The 21426-nt window shown below is 41.7% G+C and overlaps 1 protein-coding gene across 1 annotated transcript in view; it reads right to left on the bottom strand.

Annotated features, from left to right (window-relative positions):
• Positions 1 to 14541, bottom strand: part of MAPKAPK2 (MAPK activated protein kinase 2) — a 113985-nt gene extending 99444 nt beyond the window's left edge. The window contains exon 1 of the mRNA XM_089514477.1: positions 13570 to 14541. Within this exon, the coding sequence (XP_089370603.1) occupies positions 13570 to 13866 (297 nt within the window). The 5' untranslated portion in view covers positions 13867 to 14541. The remainder of the gene's footprint in view (positions 1 to 13569) is intronic.
• Positions 14542 to 21426: the final 6885 nt, after the last annotated feature.

A 21426-nucleotide genomic window follows, 5' to 3' on the forward strand; every position in this document is an offset into this window, starting at 1 on the left:
CAGCTTGTTTGTGCAATGCATACTAATTGTATGAATTGATCTCTACCAGCTCTACTAGCTGAATAGCACCATCTTTATCTGGCTGGATAGTCATCTGTCAGGGATGCTTTAATTGTGATTTCCTGCATGGCAGGGGGTTGGAGTGGATGGCCCTTGTGGTCTCTTCCAACTCTGGAGTTGTTCTATGATTCTATGATTCTAAGTCTATAGGTAGAAAGTGCAAAACACAAGCCCCGCATTAGTATACAATGAGTAGGGAGCTCAATACACAAACAGACACAGAATAGAGCTACATGTCCAGAAGTTCAGGAGACATGGATCGTCATTTTCATCATCCATCAAGTAAATTGAGATACTTAAAATTACGCATAGGAATAAGAAGCCAACCAGTACACAGAAAAACTAACCTTGTGGCAATCTGCACATGCCCTTAGAGAAAGGAACAAGAGAACAAGAAAGTCTCCTAGGTAACATTTTACTTGAAATTTTGAAACTGTTGCGGAAAAACACACACTTTGGCTTCCTGGGGGAAAACTGTAACTAGAAAACAAAGTGAAGTGCCCATGTTGCTATACAAAATGTTTAAGACAAAGGCTTAACTCACAGCCAGTAAAATGAGATTTATTTGAAGAGCTGGTCACTAGAGCAATTCATCATTGTATCACTGCAGTGAATATATAGCTCCAACATAAGGCCGGAATAAATGGAGGTTAATATGAGAGTTAAAATTGCTGTAAGAGAGAGATTTATACATCTCATCTCTTATACCCATGAGGCAGTCATTTCTGAACATAGTTTTAATAAGACTATATACCACATTTCAGATGGATAGACTCAATTCAAAGAAGTCACAGCTCAGAGTGTGCAAGATCAGACCAGGGATGTTGATGCTAGGTGATCTGGAAGTCTCTCATTCATGGGGCTACCATAAGTCAAAGTCCACTTGATGGTAGTTAACAACAAAAAATATACCCAGATCTTCACTGGGTCACAGATTGAGAAAAACATTTTTAAACTATTACAATTACCATGGTGTCCTGGGGATTCTATGAGTGACAGTTCAACAAAAGTCACTTTTCCGCAATTCAATTTTCAGCTGCACTTATATATAAAAATTGGCCTTTTATACAGTACCATCACTAGGGTTGGTGTCACCCCCACAATTGACCTCATCCCATATGAAACCATACAGAATCCTTAGTCACATTTTTGTACGAATATTACTCATAAATCATAATTCCCATATATCACTTAATCTAACAGCAGTAGTTGTGACAACAAGACTAGCACAATTAAAATTATATCTTTAAATCATCATATTCACAACGTAAATGCATTTACATAAGCACAGTTTAATGTGGTTAAAGTGAACATTGGTAAAATGTGATGTTGTTAAAGGAAATTATAAAATATTTTAAGCGTAATTTTTAAAATATTAAAATTTTAAATATTTTGAAATTTGAAAATTTTATTTTTTAAAAAAATCTGGGGCCTCCCCTTTCTCTTTTTACTTAGCCTCACCCCACTCACCCCATCTCTTACAGCATTTTAAACAAAAACAGATAAACAGCCCATTTCTGCCAAAATGCAAATATCTGAGGAGTAGTGGTGTTTTAATTGACATGTTTAAAATCTTTTCTATAAAATTCTGCATATAGTTAAATTATGTTTTAACAATAATCTTTTGTAGTTTTTACCTCTATGCATTTGTAATCTGTATCTGTTTTAATTTCTGCAAGCTGCCATGAATCTTGACTGTGGGGGGGAAAGGTACAAATCTGGGATTTGTAGTTTATTGTGGTACCAGAGCTCTCTGACAGAGAAGGCTAAATATCTCCCCAAACTACAATTCCCAGAATTCTAGCAAGGAGCTATGGCAGTTAAAGTGGTGTCAAACCAGATTACTTCTGCAGTGTGGATGCAGCTAGAGTGAGGAGGCACATAGAGAAGAGCTGATTGATGATACAAGTTCCCTCAGGCAAAGGAGTTCCTTTGGGTATTGATGTTTCAAGCCAGAAAGGGCTTTAGAAGTCAAAACTAGCACTTTCACTTGGGCTTTGAAATGAACTGGGACTCAGTGTAAAGAAGACAAGACCAGTTGTAGGTTCTGGATCAGCTTGAATAAGGCAGTGGTATGAACAATTCACTAAAGTAATCCAATATGACATGTTCCTCATAATACACAGCAATGAAGAGAATGAAGAAAATTTTGAAAAGTTACTTTTTGGAATTACGTTCCCTAGATCCCCCATGCTGACTGGGGGATTCTGGAAGTTATGGTCTAAAGAAGTAACTTTTCTGATTTCTGGATAGAAGAAAATCATACATCAGTAGAGAGGTAAGGGGTGTTTTTTAACCTAAAGCAACGGCATTCCCCAGGATCCAACACAGCAAGCCCAGGCAGTGTTTGAGAGGCACAAGAGAACAGCAGCCATGCTGTTTCCTGTCCTGTGCTTTTGACTTATTTGCATTAGGAGACAAATGAGGAAACCTTTCTGGCCCAAAGAATTTTGACTGTGATTCAAGAATAATCTACTATGGAGTTAACACCCATAACCCATCCCACTTATCATAGCTGATTACACTCATCTTCAAAAACTGATACCTCTTCAAAATATCTAATTCCATATTTTTAATTCAGGATGGATTTCAATCCAAAATCAGTTGTTTTGCTCTTCCTGAAAGATTAGTACTGTATTATTAGGAAGCAGATGTCTAGTTATTCCTGTCAGAGAAAATGGGTACTGAATGGGCCTGAAGTCTAACCGTCCTTGTAAGGAAATTACTGCTTTATATTCCACAATGCTCCTTGCACTGAACAATATGACTGAGAGGGGGAAAGCCCTAAATGGCTTGGGCCCAGGGTACTTGGAGGACCGCCTCTCCCCATACAATCCGCCCCGCACTCTCCGGTCGGGTGGGAAACAGCTTTTGAGAGTTCCTGACACGAGATATGTGATGTCTGCACATAGGGCTTTTTCTGCTTCGGCCCCGCAGGCTTGGAACTCTCTCCCTGTTGAGCTCCGCTCAGCCCCCTCCCTAGAGTCTTTTAGAAAAAACCTAAAGACTCATTTTTTCCGCCTTGCTTTCCCCCATGTCCCTTAATTCCACTCTTCTCCTTTATGCTGTTGTAATTGTAATGTAATGGATGTCTTTGGGGTTATTGCTGTTATTAGTTTTAATGGTTTTAAAAGGTGATTGAATGATGGATATTTTTATTGTTGTATTTTATTGCTTAATGTGGGGGCATTTCTTTTATTGGATTTGTTGTATCATATTTTAACTGATTGTAAACCGCTGTGATCATTGGAATAGCGGTATACAAATAAAGATTCATTCATTCATTCATTCAAAATGGGATTAAATATATAAATGACTGAAATTCAGCCTGTTCCATGTTCCTTGATGGGTTAGGAAGCAGCCCTGGAACACAATTCTGTGCCGGGGGGGGGGGGGGGGGAGGAACCTGAATTATGAGATCCAGTTATTTATCTCCTCTAGAAGTGGAAATAACTGAATCAACAACAATTAGCACTTGCAAAAATGGCCCTATTCAAACCCTGTGCCACAAACTCCAACACTAAAACATGGTAACAACACAAAACAGAAGAGGGAATTGGCAAATGACAAGCAAAGAAGGAAGAAATAAGCTAAAAATTTATTCCTGATCTGAAAATCATGCTTGGACACTGGGAATTTTAAATATAACCCAAACCAATGAAATAAAATAAGCAGTTAAATGCAAATCCCCATCCAGACAGAATACTGACACTAGTTTCAACAGGTGACACGCACAATATCTTTTTTCAGTTTCCCTATGTCTAAATCCAAATCAAGCAAGAAACCGACTACGCTGATTGAACCCAACACTTTCAGAATCATGCATAACATTTCCAAGTCACAATTCAGACAAAAGGCACTCTTTAACCTCTTTGGTGAAACCATCTTTCAGTTTAAACTGACTGAATCCCCTTCAGAGTGAATCAGCATAAATCCAAGTACCTTGCTCTGAAACAGACTGGGCTGACTGCCATAATGAAATGCTTGATTGAACAACTAATCAGCAGCAAATGGATTAACCACATCAAAATGAGACTGGCTTAAGACAGTAACAAACTTATACAATGCCTAGCTATCATTATGAACAGACTTGTTCTGTGCAGGACAATTTAAAGTCAGGTACAAGGTGGAATTGAAAGTGGAAGACTTGCATGTTTGTAAATGGCAGGTTTTGTTTTTTGATATTCTACACTCAGTGAAATAAAGAAACCACAAATGTGTCGCAAGAAGATTCAGTAAGTTGGGTAAAAAACCTAGAGTTTCCAAGTGCACATAAGCATACATATTACCATTAAGACCTTAAGCCTGTCCACAGAGCTCTGCAATATTTAAATATAAATATTAATAACAATATTCAAAGATAGTCAGAAACCGCAAAGATAGTGTAGAATTCATGACACCAAGAGTATCATAAAGCATGAAAAATGCTGAAAACAGTTTTAGCCATCTCAATTTGTCTTATCTTCAGTAACAAATGACAATGGAGAGTTAGAACAAAGGCTGAATAATGGAGAGTTAGAACAAAAGCTGTCGAGCTGTACGACAATCTGACAGCTAAAATTATTTCAAAGATAAAGCAGGGCCAATTTACTGAAGGTAAGTCCCATTTCTAAGCACTTTTAAATTTAGAGCCACAAAGCATAGTGCAAATGCACCCCAAAGAAAATGTTTTGCATATATCTACATAGGGTTAACAGAGCTTCCAGCATCCTCCACCCAACCAAGATTTTCTTTCATAAGAAGCTGAATTAAGGAAGTCATTCATGTATCTGATCCTGAACCACATATAAATCTGAATTGTAAACACAGATCAGGGAAGAATTTACAGTCTGCGAGGCTGGACAGATTGGCACAAAGGGGCTGTGAGACCCCACCCCTTTCTGCCCCAGAAGCAGGCCGCAGCAACCACACATTGCGGCCTGCACATGGCTCAAAAAGAAGCCCGAAAAGGGGCTTCTTTTTGTGCCGCAGAACAGGTGCCATAACTGCCATGGTGTGATCTCAGTGCCAATGGAAAGTGAACAATTCCCTTGCCAATTTATAGCATTGCTGCCTAGAGGAGAAGCATTCAGTCCAGATGAAAATCTCATTTACAATAGGCTAGAGTTTACTGCATTAATCAGTGACCTGTCAACATTTCTTCAAAGTTATCTTTAAGATTTTTCTCTCACACTCCTGAATTAAAATAATGTAATATGCTAAATGTTGTCAACCTATACACTTTGACTATTTAAAAAAGTTTCATATTTTATTTAACATAAGCATGCATGGACACCAATGACAGAGACTACTAGTGCCATTGTTTACTGTCATGATTCCTATTCTAAGTGCCAGAGATGATTTATACACTATTATGTAAGAGTACATGAAATGGGAACATATTCAACAACAATCCTTTCCATGGAAGTCCCAACAAGCTCAAACAGAACCAGAAGCAATAATCTAACATTCAAAAGGTTTACAGCTGTTTTCCCCTTTGAAGAGGAATTGCATTAATAATACTCATGAGTGCTGGAAACTATAAATGACAACAAAAACATCAGATGGGCAATACTTGCAGGAAGCTGCAATATGAAACTGTACGGAAAGTTTCAGCTTTAGCTCCTGGCAACAAGCAGCATCACCGGAAACAAGACAAGTTCTGTTGCAATTAGTTCCTGGTATCTGGTTTGTTCAGTTATTGGTTTTATGTTGACATTGCTAAATTGTTCCCTTAAGTTCTACAGTATACAGAAAATGACTGGATGAAAGCCATGTATTTCCATTCTTTGGCTGTACATATTCATCTAGAAGCCTCTATCAGCACCTATCAAGAAAAATATCTTGCACTGATGAGTTGGGGTAATATATAGAGTCGTTTCATCTGCTAAAAGTCTCAAAAATTCAGCATCTAATAAAAATAGAAGAGGTCACTTATGGCTGTGCTATACTTGCCAAATAGGTATCCACGCTGGCTGAAGGAGTCTAAAAATTGTAGTCCAAAAATGGAATTTTGCCACTTTCTAGCTAACGAGTACATCTCATCCTTGCCATAAACTTAGGACACTGGCACTAAGCAAGCTACTACCTGTGGCCAATACTTCCCATTTACCATCTGTGGGTCATGGCCAGGATCCAACAGAGTGGTTCTGCTGATGGAACTGCTTCTTTCAGTGGAACCTGGAGAGGACAATTCATGCACTCTCATAACTGACTCTCATGGACTGGGAACCTCTCCATAGCCTTTGTTCACATGTGGAAGAGGGCTGCAGGGAGAAGGAAGGGGAAGCTGTTGCCATTGTGATAGCAGCCATCAACTAGCATGATGCTGAATGCAGGACATTATGAGTAATTTTATGTGGCTGCTGTACAGATTACTAAAATTATGTAGGTGAAGCCCTTTGAACTTTCAACATGGTACATGAATGCTTTTATTATTTATTGGAAAGATGAGAGTATACAGAGGGGAGAGGAAGGGGATCTTATCTGACCCCCTAACTCAGCTCTGTTTCACTAACTATTAGCTAATACAGTACAGTCATTGCTGATCACCACCGCATTTAGACTGATACATTATATTTCTCGTATCTGTAAGTAACAGAAGATTATTTAGACCAAGGTTCTAAGCACAAAGTTTAAACATCCTGTAACTTATCACTTCCCACTCCACCACACCACACCACACTGATATATATTTATTCCCAGGCTATAAACTTCATTTTAATCCAAACGATTTAAAGGTCAAAGCAAAATTCAGGACTATGCTCCACAGCTGACAACATGAGTGGAGGTAGAGGCCAGTCTAACTGATATTTTCACACAGGGTGGTCATGGAGCTGCTAGTACTCCTCCTATTCTGCTGGAACTCTTGTTCTTCTGGTTGTTTCACATAAGGGAGTTTTAGAAAGATACAATATTGAGTGGCTGAAGCAACTGCTAAATTGGTTAAGAGTGTTCTGACAAAACAGAGACTGAGCCTACTCATTTACAGTGTGTAAGGAGGAGACAGAATTAGCATGCTCAGATATTAGTACTGATAAATGTTCATGTTTTCAGGCAAATACAGGAATCTGCCACTCAGCTGAATTAGTAAAAGGTGGGTTTCTTTCTTTTCTTTTAAACAGTTTCTTCTTAAGCGCAGCATTTGTGGCTGCTACACTGACAATCTGATGGAGGAACCAGGCGGATTTATCTTTGTATGAGAAATGCCTGAGTTTTCTTTTTCAGTTGCTTTTAAAGCAGTTGTTTTTTTGAAAAAGAGGAAATAAGATTTAATTGCAACAGAAGGAGACTTGTTTTTTCTTTTATTTTTGCAATTAACAGGATAACATATAGCATTTCTGAGCAACTAATGTGTGGGAGCAAATTTATATCTAAAACACAGAATGTTCTGCTCTTCTGAAACAGGCAGCACCTAAAAGTGTGCATTACATTTCCAATAGTCATATAAAGTTTAGTGGAAGTCCTTCCAAAGTCATCACACACATACAACCTTTGACACAATAGATGAAATACCACAAAGCTTTGACCAACAGCATTCTAATTCAACCTTCTTTAATCAAGGCTATGCAATAATTAGAAATCATGATGGACATCTAATGAGTCACATTCCATAGTTTTTAGGAGACAGTAGATTTAGCCCTTCTGATGTCAATTCTCCTTTTAATACGACTGTATATAAGAAGAAACATGAATGATTATCTACTGGTTTATGTCCTCTCCATACTCAAGTCATTTTTCTTTTGAAAACTGTGGGCTTGAGTTGTGTTGGTTTTGTTTACTAATGTCTTAGATTTATTAGTCTATTATGAAGACAACCCATAAAGATACACCCTAGTAATATCTAAAATCCACACACACTCACAGAAGTTATAACCTTCCCCTTAGTATACAGTAAACTGCATGCCATTCTCACACACCCAGACACTTCCGAAATGAAAAGGGCAGAGACAGACAAACATTAAATAAAATGTTAGGAATAATAAAAAAATGTTTCAAAACAAAAATACAACAAATTTTAGGATGTATGAGATTGCTCAGGCCTATGTGGAGCTTTTAACTTAAATTTCCACTGGGGAATAGCCACGAAGAATATAAATTATTCAAATCAGTATCAAGAGGAAGGTTGAGAAAGTACCAGGAGGGAGGTTGGGAAAGACTAGGAGTTTTAATTATCTCATTTAATTTATGTCTTATTGCACCCTCTTACAACAGCCCTGCAAGATAGGTTTGTGTTATTTCTATATCAGAGACTGATCTGCCCATGCCTCAGACAGTAGAGAATGGGGTAATGGAATCCTAAGTCCATTTAACAGGCGGTGCAAATTCCAAGTTAAAAATGCTACTTTAAAATCTGTTTGTATTTCCATTTAAGTTAATTTAGATCACCTCTTAAGTAAGGCCCAACCCTCAGAATGCAGCTTGCAACATATAAAAATACAACGCTCATATTTAACCATAAAAGATTGGTGGATGCGACTAACTAATAACAGAACATCAATAGAAAGCAATATTGATAACAATTAGCCCCCCTTTTAAAAATTCACATTTGTAAGTCCTATTTTGTGTGTATATCTCCCTGATGAAGGAGACAGGTACTGTCCTACTAAACTCCCTGTAGTGCTGCTTTTCTGTTTGCAGGGAAGTGCTTTGAACTCATCAGTTGACCTTTTTAAACACATGGAGGGGAGATATAAAACTGATCTTGTAACATAAGGTACTGCATCTGTTCTGCTACATCAGGGTTCAATGAGCTCATTCCCACTTCATTCAGCCTCATCCACAAAAGCACAAAGGTCACTCACTCTTAATAACTAAGTGCTCAACCACATGCTGAAAACTTTGCGCCTTTTACCACAAGCCGGAACATGGCACTCAACCAAAAATAGGTGAGGGCAGGCAAATGAGTAAAAATGCTGTGACCCAGTAACTTATGCAGTCTTTACGAAGCTGCTTTAGTTCTCAGCATACCTTATTCTAGGCTGAGAGACTGATCGTTAATAATAATAATAATAATAATAATAATAATAATAATAATGTGGCTGAAGGTCAGCCTGTCAACATGACAACCAAGCAGAGATTTAAATGTTGGTCTTCTGGTCCACGTGGGTCTTTTAAAAAAGTCACAGCCATCCTGACATAGATGAATGGTTGGATGTGGAACAGGAAGTCCCAGGTTCAAATCTCTTCCAATAATCTATGCAACTTTGCCTTGTGGTACAGCAGGATGATTACTTTCCAACTCTCCGCTTCAGTACCCATCTATGAACTATGAAATAAGATATTTCCTGTATTTCCTTGACTTATTAGGAACTATACAAATAACCAAACTCTTAACAAGTATTCCTAAGGGACACTTCTCTCACAGACTGTATATGTGAATCAATGCGGCAAATAAAGATAAAAACCAGAAGAAGGGTTGTTTTTTTTACAGCAGATCCTAAGCTATATTTTATAGCCCCATTACAGGGAATGCAAATATGCTTTTAAAGTCATGTGTTCAAATCAGAGATAGACAAAATGGTCCCTTTGGGGTTTTCTTAATTTCCCATTTTTCTAGTCAGGTTTACTACCTCATTCTGACATCACTTGTCAAATTTTGAAGTCCACATGAAAATCTGTATGCATTTTAATTTCCTAATATAAGCATTTTCTGTGCCATTTTCCACTAACGCTGTGTGTTGTCTGCCTTCCAGACATTTCCAACTTATGGAGACCCTATGGCAAACTAATCATGGGGTTTCATTGGCAAGTTTCTTCAAGAGGATTTGCCATTATTATCCTCTGAGGCTGAGAGTGTGTGACTTGCCTAAGGTCACCCAATGGGTTTCCATGGCTGATCCAGGATCTGAACCCTGCTCTCCAGAATCAAAATCCAACACTCAAACCACTACACCAGAGTGTTTCAGATTTGTTTACATGCAAGCAATTTCTCTCTTTTTGCATGTTATTTTCATCAATAAACAAATCTGTACATGTTTTTTTTCCACTGACGAACTCTATCCCAAAAATTGTAAGAAGTCAAATATCGCCATGTTTTTGTCTGTCCACTAATCTGGCAAACTGGTTAAGTTGGCACTAAAATGGTAACCAAACCAGTCTTCCCATTTCCTATCCAAATGCCTTCATATTTAGAATATACACTGAATTTTTTTAGTGGTTCTCTTCTGCTTTTACCCCACAAATTCACATGGGGGTTAAATATCATGTAGGAAAGGCTCCACAGATACTCTTAGTGTATGAGCATGAGGACATATTTAGAAGTGTTTATAAGAATATGACTCCCTAGAAGGCATCCAGAAAGCGAAGTCACCTCCCGTTCCATTCCCATTGCCCAAGCTGAGAGAACCTGTCAACATACATGACAAGATGATAATATAATCAAACCCTGGAAAAGCGGATTACAAATAAACCATATTATTATTATTATAAGAGTCTCAATTTTCTTTGCAAAGCGCTTCATGTTTATTACATGGGGCAACGCTTGTATCTGAAGGCCTTTCTCTTTAATAGCCTTTAGAGAGGAGGTGACCTGTCTCAGGAGAAGATTCGTCATCGAAGGCCCTCCCCAAAGGCAATTACACATTCCTTTTACCATTAAGCAGAAAACTGTTGCTGGTGAATTTCACACCCTCGCCTTCCTGCCCTCCCTCTGACACTCTCCATGGATGAAGAGCCACAAGCAGTTTATCTGGGTGATGATGAAACTAACCATCTCTCCCCCTTCCAAGAATCTACACACAACCGTTTGGGAGGCCTCTGTTAACACAGCAATGGGACTTTAACAAAAATAGGGCTAGGAGAATGAGAGAGGAACCACACTCGTGTGAATGAGGACAATGTGTATATGTTCAAACCACAACAGAAACTCATTCCCTGGGGACTGAGGACAAGTTTCTCAAGCAGCCTCACAAGATGGGGAAGCCAAGAACAGCTGCTCTTCACATCCCTCCCATCCCCCCATTCCACTGTGTTAGAGGCTAGGGATGCATCTGCACTGTAGAAATAATACAGTTTGATACCACTTTATGTGCTGTAGCTGCACCTTATGGAATCCTGGGGTTTGTAGTTTCACAAGGTATTTAGCCTTCTCTGCCAAAGAGGGTTCAGAACTACAAACACCAGGATTCTCTAGGATGGAGTCATGGCAATTAAAGTGGTGTCAAACTGCATTATCTCTACAGCGTAGATGCACCCTAGGATACCAACATTCACAAAATGTATTAAAACACTAGAATAAAGAATGAAACACCTTATATTTATATAGGTGACACTTCAGACCTATATGCCTCCATTCAGATGTCAGGTCCCAAGATGACCTTGCCTCCAGGAAAAGATGAATGGATCCCAGAGTAGGGGGGGGCAGGTGGAGCCCAAAGTGCCCCTCCACACACACACACACACAAGGCTGCGGGGCTGGGGCCCCCTGAGATTATTGGACAAAACTGGAACACCGTTACTTTTTTGTAGCTGAACCTTCTCGGGAAATATCAATCAAAAGGGTACTAAATAAGAAAAGCCCAAAAACAGCCTGATTGTACTTATAGGTACAACTACGTGGAAGAAATAATGCAGTTCGACACAACTTCAAAATGCTGTAGCGCCAGACTATGGAACCCTGGGATTTGTCGTTTACAAATGCCAAAACATGCTGAGGCATCACAAAACTACAAATCCCAGGATTCTGTAGGAGGGAGTCATGGCAGTTAAAGTGGTGTCGAACTATGTTATTTGTATAATGTAGATGCACCCAAGTTCACATCTCTGGGGAATGAATAATAAAAGCTGCCTCCAGTCTATACTTACCAGGGAGTGAGCACCACAGACCACACCAAGGGCATTTCTGGGTATTGAGGGTGACCAGATGTCCTTTTTAGGACATGTCCCACATTTCAACCTTTTGTCCAGGAGAAATTTCAAGATGACTTCCATTCGGAGCAGGACTAAGATGCATTAATTTATATTTATAGGAGTGTTTTTAGCATTTAATTGGTCAACTCGTTCATTTCTCTTGGACATCCTCCATTTGGGGATGCCTTATCTTCCTTTGTGGTCAGGGCATCTGGTCACCCCATAAGAACCCATTCTGCTTGTAAGAGTGGTCACTTTTAAGGATGGATGGGGGGGAGTCATTTGCTCTCCCTCCAAACAGTAGGCCAAACAAATACCCACCTGCCTGCCAGCGTCAAAGGGCCTCCCATGTTAAAAATAACACTTCAGGGCCCCCTTGAAACATGCCTAGGCCTGAAAGGTAATGCATTGTTGCATCTCTCTCTGGGATTTTCTTTCACTCCCATGTTCTCCCCTTGGGAAACTCCTGATTCCTTCAACTTGCTGGATTCGGCTGAAAGATGGTCAGGTTAGGAGGAAGAGAAGATGATCCAGGAGGGGATTACCACATCAAGTGATGCCCCTTCTTTCATGTTTTCAAAATGGGAGAAAGAGGAAGAAGGCACAAAAGTTTCCGATAGTATGGAGAGAACTTCCCACAGTCCACAGAACAGTGCCTCCACTGGATCACTTCTTCTTTCTCTCTATGGCTGTATCCGCGCTGGAGAAATAATTGGGTTTGGTACCACTTTAACTGCCATGGCTGCATGCTATGGAATTCTGGGCATGGTAGCTGGTTGTGGCACCTTTTGGAGCCATGGCAGTTAAAGTGGTGCCAAACCCAATTATTTCTCCAGTGCGGATACAACCTCTGTATGTGTGTGTGGGTGTTATGTATGCACACAAGGTGAAACAGGATGACTACAACTCACACGCTGACATCCCAAATCCACAAAAGCAGTGGTACCTTTCTTGTCATTGTTATTGTCGTCAGCCAGCATGGTGTAGTGGTTTGTGTGCCAGACTCTGGAAACCAGGGTTTGATTCCCAGCTCAGCCATGAAACCCACTGGGCAACCTCGGCCCAGTCACACTCTCTCAGCCTCAGAGGACGGCGACAGCAAACCTCCTCCTCCAGAAACCCACAAAGCAGGTTCACCTTAGGGTCACCATAAGTTAGAAAAGACTCAAAGGAACACAATACACACACATTTGGTCAAGATGGCTACCTCTGGCTACATTATATGGAAAATATTGTTCCTATTCAGAGGTCACTGGAGATGATCCTGAGTCGCCAAGCCTCTTACCGAACTGGATCCTAACCGGATCACTGTTTTTTCCATTCAGATTTCCAGCCGCCTAGAAATACCAACTTCTAGAGGGCCCAGGCTGACCAGGTGTCCTCATTTTCCAGGACAGGTCCTCCATTCCAGCCTCTCCAGTCCAGGAGGAATTCCAAATGTCCTCCATTCTGAGCAGGGCGAAAGAGGGCTGGAGTAATGATCTGCTTTCATACTGCTTTAAGGTCCACAGCTCAAGGCTGTGGAATTCTGGGAATGGTAGTTAGTTGTGGCACCAGAGCGCCACCTTAGAGCGGTATGAGAGTGGATATTTTCCCCATATAGATGCAGCCCAGGAGTGTTTTTTAGCTTTTGGGGGGCCACAAAAACCCCCACCCAGTGGAGAAGCCCTGCTTCCTTACCTTGAGGGCGAACTTGTCCCCAGTCTTCTTGCTGAAGATCTCCAGCACCTTCCCATTGATGCCCAGCCCCAGGACCTGGGTGGTGACCTTGTAGTCGTCCGTGATGGCATTCTTCTTGATCGGGAGGGCAGACTTCAGGTGGAACTGGGGGAACTGCTGCTGCTGCTGCTGCTGCTGAGCCAATTGTTGCTGCTGCTGCAGCTGCTGCTGCTGCTGGGGAGGCGGAGGGGGCGGCGGCGGCGGAGGGGGGCCGGGGAAGAGTCCCGGCGGGTTCTGGTTCTGGGAGTTGGAGAGCATCGTGGCAGCCGCCCGAGGACCCTGCTGCCCTGGACGCCTCGCCCTCGGCGCCCCGCTTCCCTCCTCCTTCCGCTCCCTTCTTCCCCAACAACTTTCCGCACCAAGAGACGGAGGAGGAGGAGGAGGGAAACTCGGGCTCCTTGCCGCTCCTCCGCCGGGATTCCCCCCAAAAGGGAGGGTGCTTCCTTTGTTAAAGCGGCCCCGCAAAGAGGCGCCCAGCTTCCCCAACCAGCAGGCGCCCCGAGAGAGAGAGAGAGAGAGAGCAGCCCTCCCCTTCCTCCTCCTCCTCCTCTTTTTTCTCCTCCCCTTCTTCCTCTCCTCCTCCTCCTGCCTCTTCTACTTCTTCTCCTCCTCCTCTTTTTCTTCCCTCTTTTTCCTCTTCCTCTCCTTCTTCTTTCCCTCCTCCCTCCTTTTCTTCTTCCTCCTCTCCTCTTCCTCCTCTCTTCTCCCTTTCTTCCTCCCCTTCTTCCTCTTCTTTCTCTCCTCCTGTTCTTCTTCCTCCTCCTCTTTTTCCTCCCTCCTTTCCCTCTTCTTCTTCTTCTTCTCCCTCTCTTTCTCCTCTCCTACTCTTCCTCTTCCTCCTTTTTCCTCCTCTTCCTTTTCTTCCTTCCTCCTCTGCTTTCCTTCTTCTTTTCCTTCCTGGCCCCTGCCGCCGGCCCTCCTCCTCCTCCTCCTCCTCCCGCCTCCTCCTCCCTCAGGCGCCCAGACAGGAAAAGGAATCGCTACACTCTAGCACTCTCCTCCTCCTCCTCCTCCTCCTCCCCGGGTCGGCTTCCCTGTGGTGATGTCACAGCCTCGCCTTGATTGGCTGGGCCCAGGGGAGGGGGCGGAGCCGGGGCGGGGCTTAGGTGGGGAGGGGGCGGGAGAGAGGGGCTCCTGGTCAGAGGGGAGGGGGCTGGGGAGTCTGTGGACCCCACAACAAACTCCAACTCCCAGAATTCCATAGCAAAGAGCCAGACAAAGAGTTAAAGCGCTGCCAAACTGGGTTATTTCTCCAGTATGGATGCAGCCTGTGTGTGGACCTGGGTTGCTTTTTCTGCCTTTCCTTCTGCTCTGTTCTGGGGGAGAAAAACAAACAAACCCAAAACAGGAGGAAGAGAAACTTCCAGCCTGCAGATGTTAAACTTACCAACATGGAGGGCCAACTGTGCAGCCTGACAACTGGGTGACAGCCTTACACACATTGCTGGGCTTTAACACAGAGAGACAGACAGACAGACATATCTCTCTCTTTCCAGACTGGTAGCACTGTGGTCCTGTGTCTGCTGAAAATCCTACTGAACTTCCCCTCACCCCCCCCCCATTAAAATTATTATTAATAATGTTGCTATTATTATATTTATTTGTTTGTTTCCTGCTCTTTTTGTAGAACTGGGACTCACACCATTTAAAAATAATAGAATTAAAAACATTAAAAACAGAATTAAATAGTTAGAATATTAAAATAGACGACTTATTAAAAGAATACGAAGTCCCTGCATTAAGTATGAACTGAGCCACGCAATGGGCCAGAGCAGACAGGAGGAAGCAGCTGGGTCCTGCTTTTTTCCAAAAGTGGCTCTGCATGGTCCACTCCCAAGTGATAAGCTCTCCAGTCCTGGACGGGGTCACACTTCCCCTAAAGGACTGTGTCCGTAGCTTGGGGGTGCTCCTGGACTCCTCGCTTCAGCTGTCATCTCAGGTGGATGCGACAGCCAGGAGTGCCTGTTATCAGCTTCGGCTGATTCGCCAGCTACGACCCTTCCAGGAACGGGAAACCCTAGAAATGGTTGTACACTCTCTGGTAACCTGTCGTCTCGATTTCTGCAATGCGCTCTACATGGGGCAACCCCCATGCCACGTTTGGAAGCTGCAATTGGTCCAAAATATGGCAGCCAGACTGGTGACAGGGAGTTCCAAATTTGATTCTATTACACCTGTCTTAAAATCCCTACACTGGCTCCCCACTAGCTTCAGGGCACAGTATAAGGTGTTGGTTACTACCTATAAAGCCCTGCGTGGCTTGGGCCCAGCTTACCTGAGGGAATGCCCCCTCCCATAAAATCCTTCCCGCACTCTCAGGTCCTCTGGGAAGAACCTACTGCAGTTAGAGAGAACTAGACTGAAGATGACTTCCCAGAGGATGTTCTCTGTTGTTGCTCCAAAAATCTGGAATGACCTGCCAGATGAGATCCACCATCTAACATCTTTGGAAGCCTTTAAGAAGGCAATAAAAATGGATCTCTTCCAGCAGACCTTCGTAAACTGATCTCAGAATTTCCCCTCCATTTGTTTAGAGGTACCCACCGGACTTTGATCTCGTTTTATTTTACTAACCATTTTATTGGGAATTGTTTTTAATGGTATTTTAGGGTGGGAGGGAGATTGATAGTCATGTTTGATTTTATTGTTTTTGTTTGTTGTTACCCGCCTCGATCCAATACAGGGAGAGGCGGGATACAAATAAATATTATTATTATTATTAATAAGGCAGTCCAAATACCAATGGCCCACCCACACAGCACAGTGTCAAGTCACGTTCCTGGATAATTTTATTTTGTTACCTCCCCACCACGCGGACTATTGCACAAACACAACACCAGCAACCTCAAAGTACCTCCCACATCTGTCCAGATTCCATCCCATTGCATGGCTGCCTCTTTGATCGGCCACAAAGTCACATGTGCAATGCTCCACTTGTACAGGATATTGATGTGCGAGTGACACATTGGCAAGGCACAATCATGCCCCCCCATACATGCCCCCTTCACCCTATACCCCCTGTTGGACTATCTGGTTTGTGTATACACTCGTCCCGCCGCATTTGTGGATTTGACTTCTGCAGATTTGATTATTCATGGATTTTATTAATATGTTCCCTCTAGGAATCTCTGGGTCCTCCAGTGCAACTCTGTGGTCAGCTTTAACCAAAAGTCGCACCAAAGGACCTAAAGATTCCTAGAGAGAACACTTCACTAGCCATCTTCACTACTTCACTAGCCAAGGTCCACATTGCAGAAATAATCCAGTTTGAGACCGCTTTAGCTGCCCTGGCTCAATGCTAGGGAATTCTGGGAACTGTAGTTTTGTGGGGCATTTAGCCTTCTCTGTCAGAGAGCTCTGATGCCACAATAAACTACAGTTCCCAGGATTCCCTAGCACTGAGCCAGGGCAGTTTAAAACGGTCTCAGACTGGATTGTTTCTGCAGCGTGTTTTGGACCTAAGCTTTATTTCTAAATGCTCGATTTACTGCTGCACTAGAAATTTGGGGAAATTTGAATAAATATTTTATTAGCGGGATGCCCTCATTCTTTCCCCCAAGGTACTCCTCTCCATTCGTCTTACCACCATTGTCATAAACCATTTTCTGTAACATAGTAAAACTTTGCAACCATCCTCACACAGTGCACCAGTGCTGAGGTTTGCTATTGCAATGACAAAAAATCATGCAAAAGATCGGTCTATAAATCAGGGTTATGGGGTGGGGGTGGCTGAGGGATTTAGCCTCCATTCCCTCAGCATGTGTGAATCTCATAAATTTGCAAGCCTAAAATATGTGGGATGGAAAAGGATGGCTGAGTCAATACAAATTACGGAAATGTTCTCAACACGAAGCATGTTGATTAAGATAATACTGATATCTGGTGCAGAAAATGCCAACAATGAGTAAATGGCTCCCTTATGTTCTAACAAACCAAACAGAAGGCAAATATTAAAGGCTACGTCAGGCCAGCCTTTGGCATTTCTGAAAGGCCACTTTTGTTTTTGACATAAGCTAGAGCGAAGGGTGGAATAAAACAGCACACACTTGTCATGTTCTTCATGAGGAAGCTGGGAAGACCCTTAGTAGCAGTCAATGTAGCACAGCTATCATGGGCAATATTTTTTTCAGTTCTGTCTGACATGTTGCCAGCAGACAGGCAAAAGAACATGCTAACAGCACTGAAGATGCTCTCTTGTTCTGCATGATAATTCAAAGCAGGAAAATACCCCTGGTGGTAGATGAATGTGGGATTCTGGACACTATAATATAAAAAAGTAACTTTTCCAAGCTTCCAGACTCTCAGAAAAGTGCAGGCACTGTTATGGTACAAATCATAAGTGGATTATTTTTGGAGTACAAGTTTGAGAATATCCCAGCCGGGAAGGCCAGTAGTCATGCTGACCAAAGGATTTTGGAAGTTGCTGACCCCAACCAAATATTTCCCAAGCATCAATCATCTATGGAAGGGATGGGAATTGTCCAGCAATATAGATGTTGTTGGATTGCAGTTTCCAGCATTCCTTTGCATCAGTTATGAGGGCTGAGACTACTTGGAGTTACAGTTCACTAGCTTCTGGAGGGGCACATGATTCCCACCTTACCTATGGAAAGAGTAGCTCTTCCTTTGGAGCAAGTGTAGGACTGGGACCTCAAAAAATGATCTTTTGCCTAGAAGCCCATAAAGTGAGCCAGTTGGGAGAGAACAGGCGTATGAATGGAATCTCAAAGTCTTGTAGCAGTATAACAAAATGGTGGGCAGGAAACAACTCCAGCAAGACAATTTATTTGACTTCTCACTGTGGATTGGAAAAGTTACTTTTCAGAACTACAACTCCCAGGATTCCCCAGCCAGCATGAAATGGCTTTCTTTTTCTGTTGAGCTTGAAGCCAGAAAACATCCTTTGAAGTAGGGAATGCAATTAAAATATTAAGGATGAGAATGGAAAATGTGACTTCCTAAGTCACATCAAACCAACACTGTCCCTCATCACACCAAGTCATTGGATGCTGTTTGTAAAAGTGCATAGGGCCCACAATGAAATATTTTAAGTTCTGCGTCTAAAATATCCTGGTGGTATTTAAGCACCATAAAATGTAGTACCAGAAATTTCAGTACCAAAACTGCAACATGAATTGTGCTAGCTCTAATTCTGCCAGCTCTGCACTGGACTATACAACTGTAAGTATCAAGTCAATCATGCCAAGGCCATACCAACATGACAGAATATAACTGACTACTATCCAATATAAACCTTTTAATGTGAAAACTGCCTCTTGATAAACTCATTGCTGATAAAGAACTTATTGCTGATATAGATTTGGTTTTTAATCCAACACCTACTCTATTATTTATTTGGACATAAAAGGAAAAGGGGTTGAGGGAACGTGTTCAGGCACCAGTTCTTACCATTATAAAGGTTCTGTATTACCCAGATGGAACCGAAAGCATTTCAAGGACAGGAAAAGTCATATGTTGCTAGTCTAGGCCCTTTCATACTACAGTCGGTTCTTCTTATACACTGATTTTTTATACACGGATTTAAGCATACACGGTTTGAAAATGTTCCAAAAAAGTATAAATTTACCTTGATGTTCCATTTTTTATTAGGGACACCATTTTGCTATGTCATTATACTTAATGGGACTTGAGCATACACGGATTTTGTTATACACGGGGGATCTTGGAACCAAACCCCAGCATATAACAAGGGTCCACTGTACACAGTTATAACACATGATTCCACTTCAATTGCCCAGGAAACATCCTTTGAAATTCTGGGGTTTGTGGTCTGATGAGGCAATAGAGCTCTCTGGCAGAGAAATCTAAATATGTACTCCTTCCTAAACTGCAAATCCCAAGATTCTATAGGATGTTGCCACTGCAACACAGGAAAGTGCCCTGAGTCTCCCTGAAACCCCACTTTCTTTTCTTTCATCATTCTTTTGTAGCTTGATGGGATAGCTGTTGCCTAGCTTACAGCAAAGTCAATTTGTTTATTGTTAACTGCCTTCAAGCTGACCCTGACTCATGGCGACCCTGTGGATGAGATATCTCCAAGATCCTCTACTGCTCTGCTTAGGTTCTTCAGATTTAGGACCATGACTTCCCTGATTTAGTCTAGCCATCTGGTGGCATGTGGTCTTCCTCTCTTTCTACTCCCTTCTACTTTTCCTAGCATTATTGTGTTTTCTAATGAGTTGTGCCCTCTCATGATGTGGGCAAAGTATAACAGTCTACAGGGCTCATATCTCTTCTTTTTCTCCTTCTCTAGTACAATTTGATGAAATGTTTCTTTCTAAACTGAATGGCTATTGGCCTGTTACAGACAGCCAAAATAAAGCTGCTTCGAGTCACAGTGGAGGTATGGTGTTTCAATGATGCATGCGTCCTAAGAGTCTGGAGCATGGCTTTGGTGCGACTTCTAGACTCTTAGGACGCATGCATCATTGAAACACCATACCTCCACTGTGACTCGAAGCAGCTTTATTTTGGCTGTCTGTAACAGGCCATTGACTTGTTTCAGAGGTGTGTTCAGCATGTTTGTACATAATATTTGGACAAGAAAAATCTTTTCAAACAAGCTGGTTCATCATTCCTTTAGTGTCACATTCCAAAAACATAGGTTTGCTCCAGCCCTTTAAAAAGAAATAATAACAGTTTGGCAAGCTGTTATAGAAGCAAATCCCAAACTGTTGTCAGAATAAGTACGTAGAGAGATCCTGTAGCACCTTTGAGACTAACTGACAGAAATAAATTGAAAGCATGAGCTTTCGTAGACTTCAGTCCACTTCCTCAGATGCATTTGGGAGAGTGGAATAAGATTGTTGTCAGAATAAGAAAAACAAAGGTAACTATGCTGTCCAGGAGAACAAAGCGAAGTCTGCCATTTGGCAATGTTATCATTTTGGTATGATTCAAAATGGCAGAAAAGTATACAGGCATTTCTCCAGAGTGCTTTATCATGCAATATGGTACAAAATGTAGGGAACAGGGATAAATGGTAAAGTTCAACCAACTGGGTCATTTGATTTGCAGTTAGACTCAGTTTCATGCTGAAGACTCCAGTTTGTTTGAGAATAATTTAGAGTTTTAGGGAGTTCCCCAGACATCACTGTTAAAACCTGAACAAATCACCTTTGGATATAATCAGAATTACATATTCACCATATGTAGGGAAAGGATACAGAGTTGAGGAAATGAAAAGAAATACAGCAGTGGAAGGGAGGAGAATTATTGAGAAGAAAAGGATTGAACAGCAAGCAAGTGTCCCTTCTAAATGGGATGCTTGTTGTTGTGTGCCTCCATGTGGTTTCTGGGTTATGGTGCCCCTAAGATGAATCTATTACAGGGTTTTCTTGGCAACGTTAGACTATGTTATTTTGCATGGGCTTTGGTTCTTAAAATCAGGGGGCATTGTTCTAGTTCTTTCATCTTTGGTTTTAAACCATTTTTAAAGAGGTTATTTTAGTCTGTTTTTAAATGTTTTTTGTTTAATGGTTTAAATATTTTTCTCTCTTACACATTGCTTTGAATGCTGAGAGGCAATAGGTAAAAGCTATGGATGCATAGATGGATGGATGGGTGTATATCATCCACATAACCATCAGGAGGGCAGTTGAACAAGTGTATTTCAAAGATATACCCATGTTAGTCTGTAGAGTCAGTATGTAGAGAGATCTTGTAGAACCTTTGAGACTAACTGAAAGCAAGAAGTTGGCAACATGAGTTTTTGTAGACTTCTGTTTACTTCCTCAGATGCTTTTGGTGAAGTGGACAATACACATACACAAAGGACTTTGAATTTGAATTGACATT

This window comes from Sceloporus occidentalis, unplaced genomic scaffold, assembly GCF_023333645.1.
Source record: "Sceloporus occidentalis isolate IW3139 unplaced genomic scaffold, rSceOcc1.0.p SCAF_3, whole genome shotgun sequence".
NCBI classification, from domain to species: Eukaryota; Metazoa; Chordata; class Lepidosauria; order Squamata; family Phrynosomatidae; genus Sceloporus; species Sceloporus occidentalis.